The sequence below is a fragment of the Lathyrus oleraceus genome, chromosome 4 (genome assembly GCF_024323335.1).
Source record: "Lathyrus oleraceus cultivar Zhongwan6 chromosome 4, CAAS_Psat_ZW6_1.0, whole genome shotgun sequence".
Lineage (NCBI taxonomy): Eukaryota > Viridiplantae > Streptophyta > Magnoliopsida > Fabales > Fabaceae > Lathyrus > Lathyrus oleraceus.
The window spans coordinates 289,375,124-289,397,159 of NC_066582.1; the positions used below are offsets into that span (position 1 = coordinate 289,375,124).

Sequence of the window (22,036 nt, forward strand, 5' to 3'; positions counted from 1 at the left end):
AATATATATATATATATATATATATATATATATATATAGACAAATAATATATAATAGACAAAGATATATATATATATATATATATATATATATATATATTATCTTTGTCTATTATATATTATTTATATATATATATATATATTATATATATATATATATATATATATATATATATATATATATATATATATATATATTTGTCTAAATGTCTATATACTATTATATTGTATATATATATATATATATATATATATATATATATATATATATATATATATATATATATATATATATATATATATATATATATATATATATATATATATATATATTACTTTTGTTTACTAAATATTGTTTATCTTTTATTATTATTTTGCATATATGTTTTATTTAAATGTTAGTTAAATTAATTATTTGTTTAAATGTTTATTTTAATTAAATGTTTATTTATATCAAATGTTTATTTTGTCTAAAGTAAATGTTTATATTGTTTTTTATATTTGTTTATGTTGTTACTAACCGTTTCGTTTCAGTTTCAGCTCGATTAACTCCACTAACTATTCGTAATACTAACTATTCATAGCTAACTGTGTTGTAATAATTTACTTTCTCGCATTTTTTATGTTCTGTATTGTGTGTTTAATCGTATTGTTCACGTTTTATGTTAAAAAATCGAAAAATCCAAAAAAGAGAAACCCGATGCGATTCCAACGGTCGCCGTTTAAGAAACCCTTTTCACACACTCACGAGCTTACTCTTGGGCTTCCTTATAATGAGCCCATTTATTTATTGTTTTGGGGTTTAGGCTCATTCAAATCTTTTGCCAGCTTTGGCTTTTCAGTTTAAAAACATTTTCAAAAGGACGTGTCAGTTTCGAAGCCTCCCGCCTAGGTCGAGCAAGAGATGGCAAGACACGCCAATCTAAAATCAACAAAACAGACTTTCCCCTTTTCTTTTGGGAGAACTACGTGGATTCTGATTTCTCCATTGCGCCTTGGAGATACGTAGGCATGAAGTCTACGACTTTATCGAGTCCAAAAGCAATAAAATCAAGTTCTTTTCTCATCTCCCCAATCAAACGATCAAAGCGAAAAAAGCAAAGCATTCACATAAACATAAGCAAAAAGGTTCCTGTGGAGTACCACAGATGTGGAGGGTGCTAATACCTTCCCTTTGCATAACCAACCCCCGAACCCGTAACTCTAAAGGGATTTATCGTTATTTTTCCCTTCCTCTTTTTGGATAAAATAAAAGACGGTGGCGACTCTTGCATTTAAAATATTTTTCAAACGGGTTAAGTTCAATCAATACTTAATCTCGTGAAAAATCCCGCCGCGACACGTATCAACAACATCCTTAAAATCAACAACAATACTTTCAAGGGAATCAAGGGTTCCAACCAAGGGCTAACTATCACCATAACCAAGGTTATGGGGGTGGTACTTCTAGCCGTCAAAATCCTTACCAACCTCAACAACCGCCGGTCGTGACTTCAAAGTTAGAAGAGACATTGACACAATTTATGCAATTGTCGAAGGCTAATCAAAAGAGCAACGATGCGGCAATCAAAAATCTCGAAACTCAAGTCGGTCAACTTGCTAAACAACTAGCGGAACAACAACCCGGACCATCTTTTTCGGCGAACACGCAAATGAATCCAAAAGAGCATTGTAAAGCGATAACGACGAGAAGTGGAAGGGAGTTGATTAGTGAGAGTAAAAAAAGAGATGATAGTGAAAAAAGAGAGGATGAGAAAAAAGATGAGGAGAAAAAAATAGAGGATAGCATTGATGTTGAAGTTGGGGAGTGGAGTGAGGAAGAAGTTGAAAAGAATGAAAAAAATGGTGAAGTAGAAAATAAAGAAAGTGTGGAAGTTGAAAAAAATAAGAGTGATGAAGTGAAGGTGGAGGGACTAAAAAAGAAAAGAGAGAGGAATTCTAGAGTTTCTAAAGGAAAGGAGGTAGTGGGCGCTACTCTAATCCAAAAGCTTTTGTATCCATATGCTCCATCTAAGAGGGAGAATGAACGGCATTACGCCCGGTTCATGGATATATTCAAACAACTTCAAGTGAACATTCCGTTTGCCGAAGCATTGGAGCAAATGCCTAAGTATGCGAAATTTATGAAAGACATACTTACTAAAAAGCGGAGGTACACGGAACCGGAGATAATTGTCCTAGATGCTAGTTGTAGTGCAATCATTCAACGGACGCTTCCGAGAAAAGAGGTTGACCCGGGACGAGTTACTTTGCCGGTTACAATTGGTGATTTCTATGTCGGAAAAGGGCTAATTGATTTGGGGTCAAGCATTAATCTAATACCATTGTCTATTGTGAAAAGGCTTGTCAACATTGAAATGAAGGCCATCCGGATGACTTTGCAATTGGCCGATAAGTCGACTACCCATCCTCATGGGTTAGCCCAAGATGTATTGGTCAAAGTTGACAAATTCTTCTTCCCGGTTGATTTCATTGTGATTGATATGGAAGAGGATGACGATGCTCCGCTTATTCTTGGCCGATCGTTCATGAAAACCGCAGGCATGATGATTGACGTTGACGACGGTTTGATGAAAGTAAGGGTCCAAAATGAAGAAGTTACTTTTGATCTATTCGAAGCCATGAAGCATTCAAAGGATAGGCGTGATAGCTTTCGCATTGATGTGATCGAAGAGGCAACTTTTGAAGTTTCTAAACATATTCATGAGATATCTCCTATGGAGTTAGCTCTTGATGACTCCTTTGAAGTTTTCACAATTGAAGAAGAGCAAGCTCTTGAGGAATGCCTAAGGGAACTTGATAGTCTAAAAGAGTTACATCCGTGGGAAGTTGAGGAGGAAGTATTGAATAAGGAGGTTAATGAAGAAAAATCGCCGATTGAATTGAAAATGTTACCTTCTAATTTGAAGTATGCATTCCTCGACGAGACCGAAGCAAAGCCGATTATCATAAGCAATCTTTTGTCAAAGAATGAAGAAGCCCGTTTGATCTATGTTTTGAAAAAGAATCAAGAAGCCATGGGTTGGACTCTTTCCGATCTCAAATGAATTAGTCCTTCCTATTGCATGCACAAGGTCTTAATGGAAGAGGACTTTAAGTCGGTAGCTCAACCGTAACGCCGCTTAAATCCTACTATGAAGGAAGTTGTTAGAAAGGAGGTTGTTAAGTTGTTGGATACGGGAATGATTTACCCAATTTCGGATAGCCCATGGGTTAGTCCTGTACATGTGGTTCCGAAGAAAGGTGGCATTACCGTGATTCGAAATGAAAAGGATGAGTTGATCCCGACAAAAGTGGCAACGGGGTGGCGTATGTGCATTGATTATAGGCGGTTGAATACCGCAACTCGAAAAGATCACTTTCCACTCCCGTTCATGGATCAAATGCTAGAAAGACTTTCTGGGCAAAAATACTATTGTTTCTTAGATGGCTACTCCGGGTATAACCAAATTGCGGTTGACTCGGCCGATCATGAAAAGATGGCTTTCACATGTCCTTTTGGAATTTTGCATACCGTAAAATGCCCTCTAGGTTGTGCAATGCACCGACGACTTTCCAAAGATGTGTGCAAGCTATTTTTGCCGACCTTATCGAGAAAACAATGGAAGTCTTTATGGACGACTTCTCCGTATTTGGTGGTTCCTTTGGTCTATGCTTGGACAACTTGGAAACGGTTCTAGAAAGATGTGTGAAGACAAATCTTGTTCTTAATTGGGAGAAGTGCCACTTCATGGTGACCGAGGGGATAGTGCTTGGCCATAAAGTCTCTTCAAGAGGGCTTGAAGTTGATCGTGCTAAAGTTGAAGTGATGGAAAAGTTGCCTCCTCCGGTGAATTTGAAGGGAATCCGAAGCTTTCTGGGGCACGCCGGTTTCTATCGGCGCTTTATCAAAGACTTCTCAAAGGTAGCTAGGCCTTTGAGTAACTTGCTAGCTAAGGATCAGGTATTTCTTTTAACTGATGAGTGTTTACAAGCTTTTGAAATTTTAAAGGAAAAATTGGTTACCGCTCCAATTATAGTCGCTCCAAATTGGAATTTAAATTTTGAGCTCATGTGTGATGCGAGCAACTTTGCAATCGGAGCGGTATTAGGCCAAAGAAAAGAGAAAAAATTTCATGCGATACACTACGCAAGTAAAGTTCTTAATGAGGCTCAAGTTAACAATGCCACCACTGAAAAAGAATTACTTGCGATAATGTATGCGCTTGAAAAGTTTAGGTCCTATCTTATTGGGTCCAAGGTCATAGTGTATACCGACCACTCGGCGATTAAATATTTGCTCACCAAACCGGACTCGAAGCAAAGGCTCATCCGTTGGATCCTCTTGTTGCAAGAATTTGATGTTGAAATCAAAGACAAGAAAGGATCGGAAAATTTGGTGGCGAATCATTTATCTCGCTTAGTTAATGTGGAGGTTACCGCTTCCGAGAAGGAAATCCGGGAAGAGTTTCCTGATGAAAAACTTTTCAAAGTTCAAGTTAGGCCGTGGTTTGCGGACTTTGCGAACCATAAGGCTAGTGGTTTGGTTCCTCCCGACCTAACTTCGAACCAAAAAAGGAATTTTCTCTCGGATGCTAAGTACTACGTGTGGGACGACCCATACTTGTTTAAATTGGGTGGTGATAACCTTTTGAGGAGGTGTGTTACTGGCGATGAAGCGCAAAGCATTCTTTGGCATTGTCACAACTCGCCTTACGGAGGACACTACAATGGGGCAAGAACGGCCACTAAAGTCCTTCAGTCAGGATTTTATTGGCCTACTATTTTCAAAGACGCAAATGCCCATGCGCAAAGTTGTGATAGTTGCCAAAGAAGTGGTGGGATTGGTAAGAGAGACGAGATGCCTCTCCAAAACTTCCAAGAGGTTGAAGTATTCGATTGTTGGGGTATCGACTTTGTTGGACCATTCCCACCCTCATATGGTAATGAATATATGCTTGTGGCGGTTGACTATGTTTCTAAGTGGGTTGAGGCGATTGCCTCACCTCGAGCGGATGCTAAAACGGTAATAAATTTTTTGAAGAAAAACATCTTTTCCCGTTTTGGAACCCCCCGTGTGTTGATTAGTGACGGAGGGTCGCACTTTTGTAATGCACCGTTAGAAAACGTTTTGAAACATTACAGTGTATCACATAGAGTGGCGACTCCATATCACCCACAAGCAAACGGTCAAGTCGAAGTCTCTAATCGTGAGATTAAGAGAATTCTTGAAAAAACCGTGTCTAATTCTAAAAAAGAGTGGTCGCAAAAGTTGGATGAAGCTTTATGGGCATACCGTACCGCTTTTAAAGCTCCAATTGGGCTAACTCCTTTTCAATTGGTATTTGGTAAAACTTGCCATTTGCCGGTCGAATTGGAGCACAAAGCTTTATGGGCTCTGAAATTATTGAACTTTGATAAGGATTTGGCCGGTGAAAAAAGAAAAGTGCAATTGCTTGAGTTGGAAGAAATGCGCAATGCCGCATATCACTCGAGTTGGTTGTACAAAGAAAAGGTGAAAGAGTATCATGACAAAAAGCTTAGGAAGAAGGAATTTGTGCCCGAACAATTCTAGGTTGAGGCTATTCCCCGAAAAATTGAAATCTAAATGGTCCGGGCCATATCGTGTCAAAGAAGTCAAAGAGTATGGAGCTGTTTTCATTGAGGACTTGGAGAAGAAAGACAGTTGGACGGTTAATGACCAACGTTTGAAGATTTATCTTGGCGGTCTTGTGGATCGCGAGAGCTGTGCAATTTGCTTGGATGCTCCTCTGTGAGCATCTTGAACCGTCGAGCTTATCCGACGTTAAACAAGCGCTTGTTGGGAGGCACCCCAACATTGTAAGTATTTACAGCTTTGTGTTGTGTGGTATTGGTGTTCAAATTGGTGGAACCTTGCTGAATTGTGTTGTGCAGTGCTGTTTTGAAAAAAAACAAGATACTGTCATGTTCGCTAGCTGCTCGCTAGGCGAAGACCGTAGCGAGCTATTCGCTAGCTGCTCGCTAGGCGAAGACAGTAGTGAACGTTGTGTGACAGAACTTTATTATATTTTCAGAGGGTCATTCATTTGGGCCCAAAACTCTTTATTTTGTTTTAAGTCTGAATATAAGGTCGAACTCACTCTCACTTTCACACTTTTCACTTCCATCTCACACAATCTCTTTGAGAATCATCCTTGTGAAAACCGTAACCGTTGCATTTCAGAATCAATCAACCTCTTCAATCAGGTTTGTTCTGTCTCCATTCCTTTGTGCTTTCAATATTGTAAATCCTGAAGAATGAGTCATTAGGGATGAATTTGGGAGATTGGGTTTTCTGAAATTTAATTTGCATGTATGTTTAGAACGATTCCTAGCATGTTAAATTACTTTGTTTCTGAAATTTGGGAGATTGGGTATCAATAGACTTTGGGTTTTTTGAAATTGGATTGTTAACAGTGGAGAACTCAGAATCCCGTAACATTCGCTAGCATCCTCGCTAGGCGAATCTGTGGCGAAGATTCGCTGCCACTTCGCTAAGCGAACCCATAGCGAATCTTCGCTGGGTTCTCGCTAAGCGAAGCAGTAGCGACCATGATAGTATTTGGTTTTTTTGTTTTGATCTCTAATCTGTTTTGTGGTTGTGTGCTGTTTTGTTTCTATGATTTTACAGATGGCATCCAGGTCAAGTGCTTCAAAAAAGAGAAAGGTTGGGAGCACTTCCCGCACTGCGCCAATTCAATTTGACACCGATAAATTTGTTGGGCCGAAGCAAGCCGCACGTTATGTGGCGTTGGAGAAAAGGAAAATCTTACCTGAGAAGAGGTTTTTGATCAACCCCGAAGGCGATTATCGGACATTTGCAGGGTTGATACATAGCAAGAAATGGGACAAGTTGATCTCTCCACTCGAAAGCTATGATATTGAGATAGTCGCGAGTTCTATGCGAACGCGCTGCCAAATGACGACAAGCCTTTCACTTGGACTATAAGAGTGTCAGGGCGTCAGGTCGCTTTTGATAGGGATGCTATTAAGCGAGTGCTTGGTGAACCGCTCCATCTGGGAGTTAATGAGAGGGATGCATACCACAGAGATCTGAGGCTCCACAAGGACACTGATGCTATTTCTGTGGCTCTGTTGTTTGAGGGAAAGTAGGTTGAGGTGAACCCATCTGGGGTTCCCGTGAGGTACCATCGGGAGGATATGATTCCCTTAGCTCAGCTGATCTTGATGCTGGTTCTGACCAACATTAAGCCCAAGTCACACACGTCGACCGTGCCGATCCTAGTGGCACACTTGGTCCACTGTATTCTAACCAATGTACAGATTGATATGGCGCGAATCATTACGATTGAGTTGAAGTTCGTGGTTGAGAGCGGGCTGAATTCGGGGGCGCGAGTTAACTGCCCCCTTGCTTTTCCTTGTCTCATCATGGCTTTGTGCCAGCAGTCGAGGGTGAAGCTACCCTCCCGCAGTCAGGTAAGGATTCCGTCCGCAATCGACGATCGATATGTGGCCAAGTACTGTAAGCCGAAGAACTTCCGAGGTAGTACAGATGTTGATGATATCGGGGCTTCTGATGGTCCTGGTGCTTTTGCTCAGGGGTTTGATCATTTCCAGCAAGCTATTTGCAATTACAATTGAGATTGCATGGCGGCGACTCAGCGTGCCATGATTGATATACATGACTCTATGCAGTTATCACAGTTGCAGGTACGTGACCCTTCTGGAGAGCATCCTATGATGACGCGTGAGCAGTTCCTGCAACATGCTAGCTGGCCTGAGGACAGGCCTGTTTTCGGAGAGGGGGCGGGTGCTGGTGCTTATGGTGTTGATGCTTCTGGTGGCGCTGATGATGATGATGATGATGATGATGATGATGATGATGATGATGATAGTTCCGATTCTGAGGCCGGTAGTGAAGAGAGTTCTGAGTCCTATGAGGACTAAGTTTTTTTATGTTTTTTTTTATGTTATGTTTTATTTTCTTGTATTTTTAGATATTGGGTATTTTGGTTATGTAATTTTTGGGGTGTTTTGTCCCCCACGCACATTTTAACATTTTGAAGTGATGATTGTTGTTTATGTTTTAAATTATTGTGTTTGGTTTGAATTTATTTTGTTTAATAAATTTTTGGTTGTTAAGGGTCAAACCTTCTAGATTGGTTGCTCCTCAAAGAAGTATCCAATGAAGGTGCATCCGAGCTTGGATGGCGATGATAAAAATAAACAAGCGAATAATGCTAAGGTACATGGTTACCTCCGGTTAGAATTTTAGAATGCATTAAGAACTTTACTCTTTTCGTAATTGAATATTGTTCTTTTTGCAACATAATTGAATGAATGATTCACCTAGGACTTAGAACCACAAATTGTGAGGAAACCTCCATTGTACACTAAAATGCTGGATTCTAATAAACTGTGTTGATTCATTTGATTCATGCTTTGTCTTTTATTATTGTGAATTTGTGGAAGCAATTAGAAATGATCAAGGCGCTTGTTTTCTTTCGAGCACAACCAATTCCAAATACAACTTACCCGTGAGCAGAGAGTATTCGTGAACCCCTTTGAGCTTAAACAGTTGAATCTCAGCTTGAAATAAGGCGAGATGTCAAAATCTTTTTTCTTGAAACCCTGAAATTTTTTATAATTGTTCTTTTGCCGTAAAAAGTCAAGAGCATTCACTTGGGGTGAGTAAAAGATAAGTTGGGGAGAACGAAAATGAGAATCGGTAGGTGCCACAACTCTTGAATAACCGAGCAAGCATTGAAAAAAATTAATTACAAAAGAGAAACATCTGTTTTGTGAATACGATGTGAAAAGAAAAAAAAAAGAAAATGAAAATGAATGCTTGCTTGGAAGAAAAATAGTGAAAAACAAAATTGAGTTGTGAAATAAGAGTTGTGAAGGTTTCAAATGAGAAACAAGTGAAACGAAGTTGACATTAGTGATCTTCGTGCTTCCGCATTTTCATTTATAATTGTTAGACATTGTATGAATTGAATTGAGTTTTGCATTGTTTGTTGGAGAGTGAAATTGTCCCCGCGGTTGCAAATGCGTAATTTCTTCAATCCTTATTCGAAGAGGAGAGATAGGGTGATTCATTCAAGATAACATTGTTGTGGATTGATACATGTTTTGCATTGCTATAAGGCTTTAGTTCTTGTGTATTGTGTTATTCTAACCATTGGGAACTTGTGTCTGGTTGATTCTCTTGTGTTTAAGCCATTTTATCTGATTTCGGAGAAATCTTTTTCTTTAAGCAAATCCTCTTGTCCTTCAAGAGGCATACTTTGCTTGAGGGAAAGCAAGAATCTAGTTGGGGAGAGTTGTTAGATGCCCAAGTTTGCTTATTTGAGCTATCATATGTGGGCATCTTTCACTCCTTTTTGTCGAAAAAGTGTTCAAAACCGCCCTTGCTTTTGTTGATTTGCAATACTGTGTGAAATGATCTTGGTACCTTTAATTTGTGTGTTATTGTGCAGGAATTAGGCATGAAAGAGTAGAAAACTAAGGCACAAGAAAGATGGCAAAGGAACCAAGAAAGAAAGCAAACATAAGCAAGCTCGCTAGGCGAGCAAGGTAGCGAAGTATTCGCTAGGCGAGCACTCAGCGAGATGCCAGCGAACACTCCCAGACTTGGAAAAAACCAAAAAGATCAAGTATTCGCTAGGCGAGCATCCAGCGAGCAGGTAGCGAACAATTCCAGTAGCAAAATCATCAAGACTCGCTGGAGCGAATGAGAGAAGCGAAGGCTTCGCCTAGCGAAGGATTGTTCTCCTAGCGAACAGTGCAAACTTGTCTGGGATGACTCCTCTGGACGCAGGCTCTTCTGATGACTTATTTTGGGGCTTGCTAGGCGAACCATTCTGCTCGCCTAGCGAGCATGACAGCTCAGCAACCATTTCTATAAGTAGCATGGGCTACTTTTTGGAAAAGGACTCTTAGATCTTTTTATCATCTTTTTACTTGTTTTCTTGCTAGAGAGGATTTTTGTGCCCTAGAAACCCTATTTCTCATTCTTCTTCTTCTCTTGACAATATTTTACAAAAAGAAGGTGGATTCCCATCCAATCTCGATTCTTCGACTCGGATGTTGATCAACCTTCTTCCGAAACTTGTTGCTCAAGCTACCATGAAAATGAGTAGCTAAGTCTTTTATTTTGTCAAGGTTAGATGTAGATGATCATAAGCTTTGTATGTATATGGGTTGATCTTCATTTGTAAACTCTTTGATGATGAATGTATGGTGAAAACCTTATTTTATTGATAACTCTTTGTGTTGGTTTATGATTGAAAGGTGTTTCCAACTCTTGACCTAGGTTTTCATCCATCCTTGTTCTTTAGCTAGAGATAGTATTGAAGGAGTTTGTTCACTAAAAGTTGAACCTAAAAGTTGTCATTTTGATAGATTGTGTGAGAGATCAACAATGGATCAAAATGGGAAAAACCACAATGTGTGTTAGAAATAAACACATTGGGAGGATTTTGTGAATGTGTTTATCATCTAATGGAGTTTATGAGTTTTGTTTGATCGAACATATGCATGCCAAGTGATCGTCGAACCCTAACTTTGACAATCTTTCTCAAATCGTAAAACCAAAACTTTTACCGCAATTTCCTACTTTTGATGCAAGCTACCGTAACCAAAAACTAAAACCCCCTTGTTACTATAAGTTAAGAACTTAACAACTGTCGAACGGCGGCAATATCACATAATCCCTGTTGAGACGATAACAAATCCCAATACTCTAACCCTATACTAACAGAAGGCGTTGTTGATTAGCCACCTGTCATCTTTCTCTTATGTTGAAGCTGATGATGAGGTTGGAACTCCGTTCCAAGCCTTATCTATTGCTGTTGAAAAGAGAGTTGGGGCACCTATGTCCTCATTAAAAGATGCAAGGAAGATTGTTGAAGAAGGAGTTGTTGATCATTGGGGGCGAGTGGTAGAGGTCTCCGATAACAAGAATAGAACCGGTATGGATTTTCAGCAAGGTTCGTCAGCTGCTAGATCAGAGGACATGCAACTCAGCTTCCTTAGCGGAGGGTTCATTCATGGAAATGAACAACACTTAGCTGCTGTGCTGGAGGACGACGAAGAGGAAAACTGCACCAATTTTGTGACGCATGGAAAGGCTTGAAACAATTAGATTGCTGTTGATATTCCTGTTATTATGCATCAATATAAGTAATTGCTTTTATTTGTTTTCAAAAATCCTTCTCCTATGCCTAAGGGAGAAGTGAACATTGTTTGGCATTTTCAAATTTGATCATCAATAAAATATAATTCTATTCATCCACATCTATGATGTTTTGTTTTTACTTTTTGCTTTATTCTGAAAATGGTAATCACAAAAAACATAAATAAATAAATAAACTTATCCATCTGCATAATATTTAGTCATAAATCACTTCTCTAAAATCAAATTATCAAATCATTATGCAGGATGGTTTCTAACCCCATTGAATACAATGATCATTATCCTTCTCTAAATTTTGAATTCCCTGTGTTTGAGGCCGATGAGGAAAGTCATGAAGAAGTGAGTGATGAATTGGTTCGTCTTCTTGAGCTTGAAGGAAAAGCCATTCAGCCATTCGAAGAGCAGATTGAGTTAGTCAACTTGGGTTCCGAGGATAATGTGAAGGAAGTCAAGATTGGGTCTCGACTGTGTCCAAATGTTAAGAAGGGGTTGATTGATCTTCTCCGAGAATATTCAGATGCGTTTTCTTGGTCCTATCAAGATATGCCTGGTTTAGATTCTGAGATTGTGGAGCATAGATTACCGTTGAAGCCAGAATGCCCGCCAGTCAATCAGAAGTTGAGAAGAACGCATCCTGATATGGCAATAAAGATCAAAGAAGAAGTGCAGAAGCAGATTGATGTTGGTTTCCTTGTGACCGTTGAGTATCTGCAATGGGTGGCCAATATTGTGCATGTGCCAAAGAAAGATGGAAAAATCCGCGTGTGTGTTAATTATAGAGATTTGAATAAAGCCGGTTGATCGGTAAAATACCAAGTGTACTATTTGCACCAATGTAGTAATAAAAAGGGAGTTATCCCGAGTATCGATCTCGAGGACTGCGTAGAAAGTATCAATTTATTAGAATAATTCAATTAAACAAAAGTTCATATGGGGTTTGATGATTGTTTTCACAACTGATAAGAAATAAAAATATAAAGCGTATAAAAATAGTTTGACCAATATGAGAAATAATGCTAAGGCCAGGTGTATGAATTGCTGTGTATTCCACTTTTTCCATATCATATAACATTGATGTTATTATAATTCAAAACAGTTTCTTCAGAGTAGTTTTCTCTAATTCCTTAGCCAAAACCATTTAACAGGTAATTTCACTCCTAATTCCTTAGTCAATCAAATTGCTGTTAAGAATTATTTATGTTATCAAGAATTTACGGTAACCACAGTTTGATCCTCATTCCTAAGTGATTAAACGCGGGTTTTATTATACAACACGTGATAAGGCGGTTTGTCCGACCTAATCCTTAACCAGAAATCAGAATTTCATTTGTCCGATAAAATTAAGCATTAAGCACGTTGTATAATAATTTGAATTACGAAAACATCAATGATTATAAGAACATGGATCAAATATTCATACGGTAGCAATTCAGGGACACCCCCTAGCATTGGGGGGTTTAGCCTCTCATAATATTCAAAGATAAAAGATTACAAATTAAAGACATTACAAGTTGTTGTTGATGAACGTTGATCTTCAATTTCTTCTGATCTTGAAGATCTATTCTCTTCTTCACACCTTGCTTCCTCTTTTCGTATATTTTCTTTTCACGATCCAAAAGTCCCTCTTTCAGTGCTTCCTATCCAACTAAATATTTTCCAAACAACTAAAAGTAATGCCAAATCCCCAAAATGCCCTCCGGATGTCCACAGGAGTAAAAATTAGAAGAATCAGAATTTTTAACGAAATGGCCAACACGGGCCGTGTCAGGTGACACTGCTGCCCGTGTTGGCTCCTCTGTAGGAGGAGAAGACACGCCCTGCTGACACGGGCCGTGTCAGGTGACACAGGCACCCGTGTCAGCCCATTATTTTACTAGATTTTTACTGGCTGGTCTGCACATGCTGACACGGGCCGTGTCAGGTGACACGGGCACCCGTGTCAGCCCACTGTTTTATCCGTTTTTCGCTTTTTCTTCAGCCTCTAACATCCCTTCTTCCGGTACACACTTGCGGACTTTTAATCAAACCTGGAAACCAACATTCTACACAGAAACGCATAAAATGCGACAAAATGCGGAAAACTACTAATGAAACATAAAACAAATGGAAATTCATAAAATGCAATAAGCGGAAGAAATCATTAAAATAAAATGCAAAAGTTACCGATTCATGAAGATTCCATGCTGGATAAATGATGAAAACTGAGTGTAAATGGTGGCCGATCACAACCCCAAACTTATCTCATTGCTTGTCCTCAAGTGATGCAAGAGACACGCGGAGGTCAACCATGGATTCTATCCTTTCCTCAACACAACTGATGTTATTCGCAACTTGGTTTTCTTCTTCCCAATTAAGTTTCAAGTTCACCCATTCGACATTTTCCACTGCCTTATCATTTCAGAGAGTTCTTTTACCTGCAAGCTTCTTCACACTACTCACCAAATCTCTCGAGGTTAAAGTGTTTAGCACTCAATAAATCAAGGTATGCAATATCAACTCTTACTTTTGAATAGATTCTACGTCAACGGCACAAACACAATTTACACACTTTAGGAGGTCTTCAGGGTTGTAACGGGGCTTAGGTACGGTGGGAGAGTAGTCAACAAAATGGATTACTAAAGGTTTTACAGCTCGGCATTCATGTTGTTGTTTCTCTTGGTGTAAGAATTTTATTTTGTTGGGGCATCGTCCACTCTTGACTCTTTTTCCACTCAAATTCATATTAATGCATGAGTATATTTCTAAAGCAAGTGCTTATTTCTTTCATTTCTTTTTCTTCTTCTTTTTTCGGTAGAATCAGATGTTTCTACACACTTTTTCTTTTTCTCATTTTTCTTTTCCTTGCACTTGCAATTTTTTAACAACATTTTTTTAGTCTACGGATGAATACCCCAAACTTATCTTTTTGCACAAGTGTTACATTACACAGTCATGCCGAGCTAGGGTAGGAAGTGTATGGCTAAGGGTTACATGATGGTTTACACAAACAAAGGGTTACAGGCTCAAAAGGGGTTTACAACGGATGAAAACAACATTATGGGTGGCTAGAAAGGCTCAAAGGTTGAAAACAAACAACGTGCCTCAGTGTGCGTTTTTGTATAGTGCTGTATCAGTAGAACTTACGCAAAATTAGAGAGATAGAGTCATACCTAAATGCGCTCATTTGTGTTTGGTTTAGCTAGACTCTCACCATGTTGGTTAAGCTTGCAGACTTCAAACATTCTTTATGATGGACAGCTTCTTTATCAGATTGGGCTTACCTTCTCCTTTTTCGGTCTAAACTTCTAAGTTGCGTCCAACCTTTTGTTTCTCAACTGTGTCACCTTCCATGTTGCCTCAGGAGAAAGTTCGGGATCGCGTCTTTTACTCACTGTCCACTAGTCTCTCATTTCTCTAGCATCATCTCCTTTCATCTGTAACTTACCAAAAAAAATAACAAACAACCACACAACGACGAACAAAATAACCCACAGACACAATGAAAATTAAAATTAAAAACAATTCAATTAAAAACCTCCCCACACCTGAACCAAACATTGTCCGCAATGTTTAAAGTTAAGATATGAGGATACTTACAGCAATTACTGAGGAGGTGGTGGCGGGTATGGATAATGCAACATCATACGTTGCATCATTGCGTTCATCTCGTCCAAAACCGTCCCTTGACAGCGTTGCTCAGCTCCGAACCTGGTGATCTCTTCACCTTGCCTGGATTGCTCCGTGCGAAGGTGGCCAATCTCATCCTGGATCCATCCCCATTGGTCTGATGGCATGGAGTATGATCCAGATGCTTGAGTTGGTTCCGGCGGTTGTTAGAAAAAAGGTTCCTCGGTGTTCGGTGCACCCTCCATCGGTTCATCTGCAGTAAAAGAGTCAAACAAATCTTCGTCCCCCTCTTCCAGTTCAGGGCAGTCATAGAGCCAGTTGGCTCTGTTAGTGATACTGATAAACTCGTAGGCAGGTAAATCAAGAACATGTACTTTTTGGCACAAAAGAGAGTAGTAGTCTTGTTTTACCGTGATCATGCCTTGCTGGATCAAGGCTGCCATATCCAGTTTGCTTTTACCTGGCACCTGAGGGGAGTCAACTAAAGCAGCACCAAATCCGAAGTGGTCGGCAATCTGAGTAATCATGCCGCCAACAGAAATGTCGCCTGATGTAGCGCGACCAACTCTCCCTAAGTAGTCGGCTGCAAAGGCCGCTACATTGATCGGAGCCTGAGATGTCATGCTGTATAGGAAGAATAACTCCCTTTGTGTGGCTACAACTGTGTTGTCTCCTCGACCAAAAATTGTATAGGCCAGAGCCTTTTGTGCGTACCTGAAACATGGGTTATGGATACCCGATGCCTTTTCCCCTTTGGACACATATTTATTATTACCTATGATGGCGGTCCAGAATTCCGCCAGGACAAATGTGTCGGGCACCGCTCCAGGCCATACGATTGGGAGTTTTAAGATCCTCCCTAACTCTTCCACCGTTAGTTCCAAATAAGTATTGAATAGACGAAAGTGCAACGTACCGTAATATTCTTTCTTTGTGCCGTTCCACATGTTCTTCAGATTAAAATCGATGGTGCTCAGAAATTCCAGCGTGATGCGTGCAAATGTAGGCGCTTCCAGCTGCATAAATTCCAGCATCCCTGCAGTGTGCCATTGCACATATACCTCGTATGGGTGAGTTTCCTTTTTATATGAACCGCGTACCTTTTCTGATGTTCCAGGCTCTCGAACACAATGTCGTGTTCGTTCGGGGTTCGCCTTGCTCTTTGTTTTGGACGAGATGATTCTCCGACATTTTTGGTTTTTTCGCCACGTCGAGACATATTGTTCCTGCACACAATAATAACAAAACAAGAATTTGGAAAAACAAAGATTTACAGAGAGATATTACCGGAGGAGTGTCGAGAGTAGGGAGTGGTGAACTTTTCCGAGAAGATGGATGGAGATTGGTGGGGAAAGGAGGTAGCTCTTGAGAGAAACTAATGAAGAAATTAGGTTGTATTTGAGGGAAAGAAAGTGGAGATGAAGAAGTATGAATGTAATGTGTGAAATGAGGAAAGAATTGGTGATAGGGTATATTTATAGGGTGATTTTCGGGGGTGGGACCCACCTCCAACGGTCAAAAATGCATGGTGAAAGGTGCCCAACGGCTAGTTTTTTCAAAAGAAAATCACCACTGTGCTAGCTGACACGACCGTGTCAGCGCAACACACCCTCCTGACATGGGCCGTGTCATTCCCAGAAGCGCTTAAAAACAACTTTTTTGGTCCAAGGCTGACACGGGCCGTGTCACCTGACACGGGCGGCCGTGTCAGGCCCCTGGAAATCCCATTTTCCAACACAAAACTCCTCTTCCTGACACGGGCCGTGTCAGGCGACACGGGCGCCCGTGTCAGGTCCCTGTTTTCCATTTTTCTGGATTTCTTGATCTTTCGCTCTGTGCAAGGCTCTAGCTTCCGACTTTTTAGAGATTTGCTGTGATCGCTACCTTTATCTCCTCTATGAAACACTATTTACACCTGCAAGTAGAAAACACACAACCAAACAAAGAAAATGATTTAAAAAAAGGGCGTGGGTTGCCTCCCACGTAGCGCTTCATTTAACGTCACTTGGCTCGACGATTGTGCATCTTATTAGACAAGATGAACAACATCAATTTGGCCCACAACTTGCCCCACATTGTACGACTTCAATCTCTGGCCATTCACTTTAAAAATATCTCCATTGGAAGGATTTTTTATTTCAACTACTCCATGAGGATACACTTTGTGCACCACAAACGGACCTGACCATTTCGATCTCAATTTTCTAGAAAACAGCTTCATTCTTGAGTTGAATAGCAGTACCCTTTGTCCTTCCCAGAACTCTTTCCTTTGGATTCTTTTGTCATGCCATTTCTTCGTCTGATCTTTGTAGATCTTCGCATTTTCATATGCCAGGTTCTAGAATTCTTCCAACTCGTGGAGTTGAAGGATTCAGGATTCTCCTGCTTTCTCAAGATCCAAGTTAAGAAATTTGGAAGCCCACAAGGCTTTGTGTTCCAGTTCCAAAGGTAGATGACAGGCCTTTCCATATACCAACTGATATGGGGACATACAAATCAGTGTTTCGAAAGCAGTACGATACGCCCACAGTGCATCATCAAGCTTACTCGCCTAATCCTTGGGAGAAGCATTAACCGTCTTTTCTAGGATTTGTTTCAGCTATCGATTTGGCACTTCAACTTGACCACTAGTTTGCGGGTGGTATGGAGTGGCTATCCAGTGTTTCACATTGTATTTCAAGAGTAGCTTCTCCATTAGGTGATTTAGGAAGTGAGTTCCTTCATCACTAATAAGGGCTCGTGGCACTCCAAACCTGACGAATATGTTTTCTTTCAAAAACTTGACCACCACTTTTGCATCATTTGTAGGTAGCGCGACTGCTTCCACCCACTTGGATACATAATCCATCGCCACCAAAATGTAGTTCTTTCCAAATGACGGTGGAAACGGACCCATAAAGTCAATACCCCACACATCAAAGAGTTCAACTTCCAGCATGGGATTTTATGGCATCTGATTTCTCTTCAAAATGTTTCCCATCCTTTGGCATTTATCGCACTCTTTGATCATTTGTTGAGCATCTTTGAATAGCGTCGGCCAGTATAAACCTGATTGGAGGACTTTAGCAGCAGTTCTATCACCACTAAAGTGTCCACCATAGTCCGAATCGTGACAGGATTTCAGCACATCCCTCTGTTCTTCTTCTGGAACACAGTGTCGGACCAAACCGTCTATTCCCCTTTTGTATAAAAAGGGGTCGTCCCACAGATAGAACCTGCAATCATGAACAAACTTTTTCTTACGGTTAGAGTCAAAATCGTTCGGGATCACCCCGCACACTAGATAGTTCGCATAGTCTGCGAACCAAGGCATTCCAATAACAGCGAGGATGTGTTCATCCGCAAACTCATCGTTTATTGGGCGCTTTTCCTCATTCTCTTCTATTAGGGACATCCGGGAAAGGTGATCTGCTACAGTGTTTTTGCACCCTCTTTTGTCCCGGATCTCCACATCAAACTCTTGGAGAAGCGGGATCCACCGCAACAGTCTTGGTTTTGAGTCATGTTTAGAAAGCAAATACTTCAAAGCAGAATGGTCAGTATAAACAATGACTCTAGAACCCAACAGATATTGTCTGAACTTGTCAAAGGCATAAACTACAACTAACAACTCCTTTTCGGTAGTTGCATAATTCATCTGCGCAGGGTTCAACACATGACTCGCATAATAGATAACATGCAGGAGCTTATCCCTACGCTGTCCAAGCACTGCTCCCACTGCGATGTCACTCACATCACACATAATCTCAAAAGGTAGAGACCAGTCAGGAGCAATGACGATAGGTGTTGTCAGCAATTTATTTTTTATTGTTTCAAAAGCAATGGCACAATCCTTATCAAAAATGAAAGCCTTGTCCTTAACCAACAGGGTAGTTAAGGGTTTAGCTATCTTCGAGAAATCTCTGATGAACCTGCGGTAGAAACCCGCATGTCCCAAGAAGCTTCTTATACCTTTTTCATTCACAGGAGGTGGCAGCTTTTTGATTACCTCAATCTTGGCTTGGTCCACTTCTATCCCTTTGTGAGAGATCTTGTGACCTAAGACTATTCCTTCTCGAACCATGAAGTGACATTTCTCCCAATTGAGTATCAGATTGGTTTGTTGGCATCTTTCTAAAACAAGGGAAAGGTTAGTTAAACAATTATCAAAAGAAAAACCAAATATCGAAAAGTCATCCATGAAGACCTCCATATGCTTTTCAAGCATGTCTGCAAAAATGGAGGTCATGCACCTTTGGAAGGTGGTTGGAGCATTACATAACCCGAATGGCATTCTTCTGTATGCAAAGATACCATAGAGGCACGTAAAATATGTGTTCTCTTGATCTTCCGACGCAACCGCTATTTGGTTGTATCCAGAGTATCCATCAAGGAAACAGTAGTACTCATGACCTGCCAACCTTTCCAATATCTGATCAATGAAAGGTAGCGGAAAATGATCCTTTCTGGTTTCCAAATTCAATCTCCGGTAGTTGATGCACACACGCCAACCCGTGACCGTCCTGGTAGGAAGTAACTCGCTTTTTTCGTTCTTTATAACTGTAGTTCCCCCTTTTTTCGGGACCACATGCACCGGACTCACCCAAGAGCTATCGGAAATGGGATAAATCAACTCGGCATCTAACAATTTAACAACCTCTTTTCTGACCACTTCCTTCATCACGGGATTTAGTCTTCTTTGTGGTTGAACCACCGGTTTGTGACCATCCTCCATGAGAATTTTATGCATGCACACCGTAGGGCTAATTCCCTTCAGGTCTTCTATTGCCCATCCCATGGCACTTTTGTGTTTTTTCAACACCTTGACAAGCTTATCTTCTTGAGAAACCTCTAAATGAGAACTTATAATCGCCAGGCATTTCTTTTCGGGATCTAGAAAAACATACTTGAGATTGTCAGGTAACTGTTTCAGCTCAGCCACTTTCTTGGTCTCATCTTTCTTTTCTTCAACTTGAGGTTCCCTTAAGTTTTCCCATTTGAGTGATCGGGATCCCTTAACGGGTTGTTATGTTGCCATCAGAGTTACCACTTCCATCTCCTCGTCCCCCACTTCTTGAGTGTCTTCAAACATTGAGAGACTTAGGACTCTCTCCAAGGGTAATTTTTGTTCCCCTAGGTGATTTTCTTGCATAACCATTTGATCAATAACCTCTATGTGTTGGCTGGTGGCCACATCGTCTTTGTATTTCATGGTGTTGCGCAAATCAATTTTTAATTCTTCGTCATAAACCTTTAGAGTCATGGTCCCTTCTTCTATATTTATCAAACACCTCCCGGTTTCCAAAAACGGTCTACCCAGAATGAGCGGTATCTCTTCATCTTCCGGCATTTCTATGATCACAAAGTCTACCGGGAAGACAAACTTATCAATCTTCACAAGAACGTCTTCCACCACTCCATAAGGTCTCTTCACAGAGTGGTCAGCAAATTGAAGTGTCATTCGGGTATACTGTACCTTTCCAATCCCTAACCTCTTGTAAATGGATAAAGGCATGAGGCTCACACTTGCCCCCAAGTCTATAAGGGCCTTCTTGAACGATCTATCCCCGATAGTTCACGGGATAGTCACCGAGCCTCGATCTTTCTTCTTTATCGGGATCTTCATACCCTGCAAAATAGCACTGCAAGTTTCGGTTAGTACAATAGAGTCAGTGTCAGTGCTCCTCTTTTATGAAATAATATCTTTCATAAATTTAGCATAAGAGGGCATTTGCTCAAGTGCCTCCAAGAACGGAATGTTGATTTCAAGTTTTTTGAACATCTCCAAGAACTTTTCAAAGTTCTTCTCATGTTTCTCCTTCTTCTTATTTCTTGTTGGAAACGGGAGTTTGACAACCGGCTTGGATTCACTAACTTTTTCTTTAGCTACTGGTTCAGATACTGTCACCTTCTCACTAACCACTTCATTCTCTTTTATCTCCAAATCAACTTCAAGAAATTGGTCCTCTTGTTTAACATCTTTTTTGGGGACTTCTTTTGCCTTACTGCTCCTTGTTGTAACAACACTCACATTATTATGCTCTCTTGGATTTGTAACTGTAGCACTCGGTAAAGCACCTGGTGTTTGCGAACCCGCAAGTTGTTGAGCAATCTGACTCATTTGCACTTCCAGATTTTTTATAGAAGCACCAGTGTTTCTCAAATTACTTCTCGTCTCCTCTTGAAATTGAGAACTTTGAGCTGCCATTTTTTCAATGGCAATTTCCCAATCTGCTTTTCTGGGAACCTGTTGTTGGAATTGTTGTTGAGAAGGATGAAACTGCTGCTGCTGGTAAGGTTGCAGTTGTTGTGGACGATATTGCTGTTGTGTTTGACTTTGATACTGGGTGGGCACTTGCTTCTGAGCACTTCCTTGCTGGTCCTTCCAAGAAAAATTTGGATGATTTTTCCATCCAGGATTGTATGTATTGGAGTACGGATTATTTTGCTTCAGAAAATTAATCTCTTCAACCTGTTGAGCAGTTGCCACACAATGCATGGCGAAGTGAGGACCTCCACAAATTTCACAACTAACAGCCTGAATAGGTTGGACCGGTTGCACTTGTGCCACAGTTTGCGTGTTAAGAGTCATTTTCTTGAGCCTTCTCTCTACTTGAGCTGTTATTTGGTCTTCCATCTTCACAACTTGATTTGCTAATTTAAGATCAATGATACCTTCGGGTTGACTTACACTGCGGTCATAGAATTCCAGATGTTCATTTGCTGCAATGGCTTCAATGATTTTCTTTATTCCAGTGGCTGTTGTGAAGTTTGTTGAACCACCGGCAACTGTGTCTATGAGTTGCTTAGTCTTCATTCTAAGTCCATTCACAAAGTTTTGCATTTGTTCAGTTGCATCCATGTTATGTGTAGGACATGTAACCAACAACCGCTTGAACCGCTTGTACGCGTCTCCGAGTGACTATCCTTCTTTCTGTTTAAAGTTAACAATATCATATCTCTTGCGGATATACACAAAAGCAGGGAAGTACTCATTCAGAAATGTTGTCTCCATTTGTTGCCAAGCTATTATGCTTCCCGCAGGTAAAGAGTAAAACCACTCTTCAGCATCTTCCGACAATGTAAACGGGAACATAACCAACTTTTTTGCTTCTTCTGAGTGTCCCGCAATTTCAACGATGTCGTCATGGTCAGAAATCTTTGTAAATGCTTGTTGGCATCTTCATTGATTTTTTCGGAGAACGGTCTTCTCTCGAGTTGACGAATCGTTGACGGGTGCAGCTGAAAGTGATCAACATTTACCGGTTGGTTCACAATTGTTAACCTTCCA

General features: G+C 40.4%; 2 protein-coding genes across 2 annotated transcripts in view; one reads left to right on the forward strand and one right to left on the reverse strand.

The window, feature by feature from the left end:
* Nucleotides 1-7,601, forward strand: part of LOC127137151 (uncharacterized) — an 86,543-nt gene extending 78,942 nt beyond the window's left edge. Inside the window, exons 5-7 of the mRNA XM_051063636.1 lie at nucleotides 6,631-6,782; nucleotides 6,890-7,085; nucleotides 7,407-7,601. Coding sequence (XP_050919593.1) covers nucleotides 6,631-6,782; nucleotides 6,890-7,085; nucleotides 7,407-7,601 — 543 coding nt within the window. The remainder of the gene's footprint in view (nucleotides 1-6,630; nucleotides 6,783-6,889; nucleotides 7,086-7,406) is intronic.
* Nucleotides 7,602-20,434: 12,833 nt separating this feature from the next.
* On the reverse strand, nucleotides 20,435-21,607 carry LOC127137152 (uncharacterized). The gene has a single exon (XM_051063637.1). It carries the CDS (start codon nucleotides 21,605-21,607, stop codon nucleotides 20,435-20,437), a length of 1,173 nt encoding a protein of 390 aa, XP_050919594.1.
* Between the last annotated feature and the right edge of the window lie 429 nt (nucleotides 21,608-22,036).

Excerpts from the sequence above, each read along its gene's own strand:
- LOC127137152 (XM_051063637.1), bottom strand. The coding sequence starts at position 21,607 with ATGGATGCAACTGAACAAATGCAAAACTTTGTGAATGGACTTAGAATG.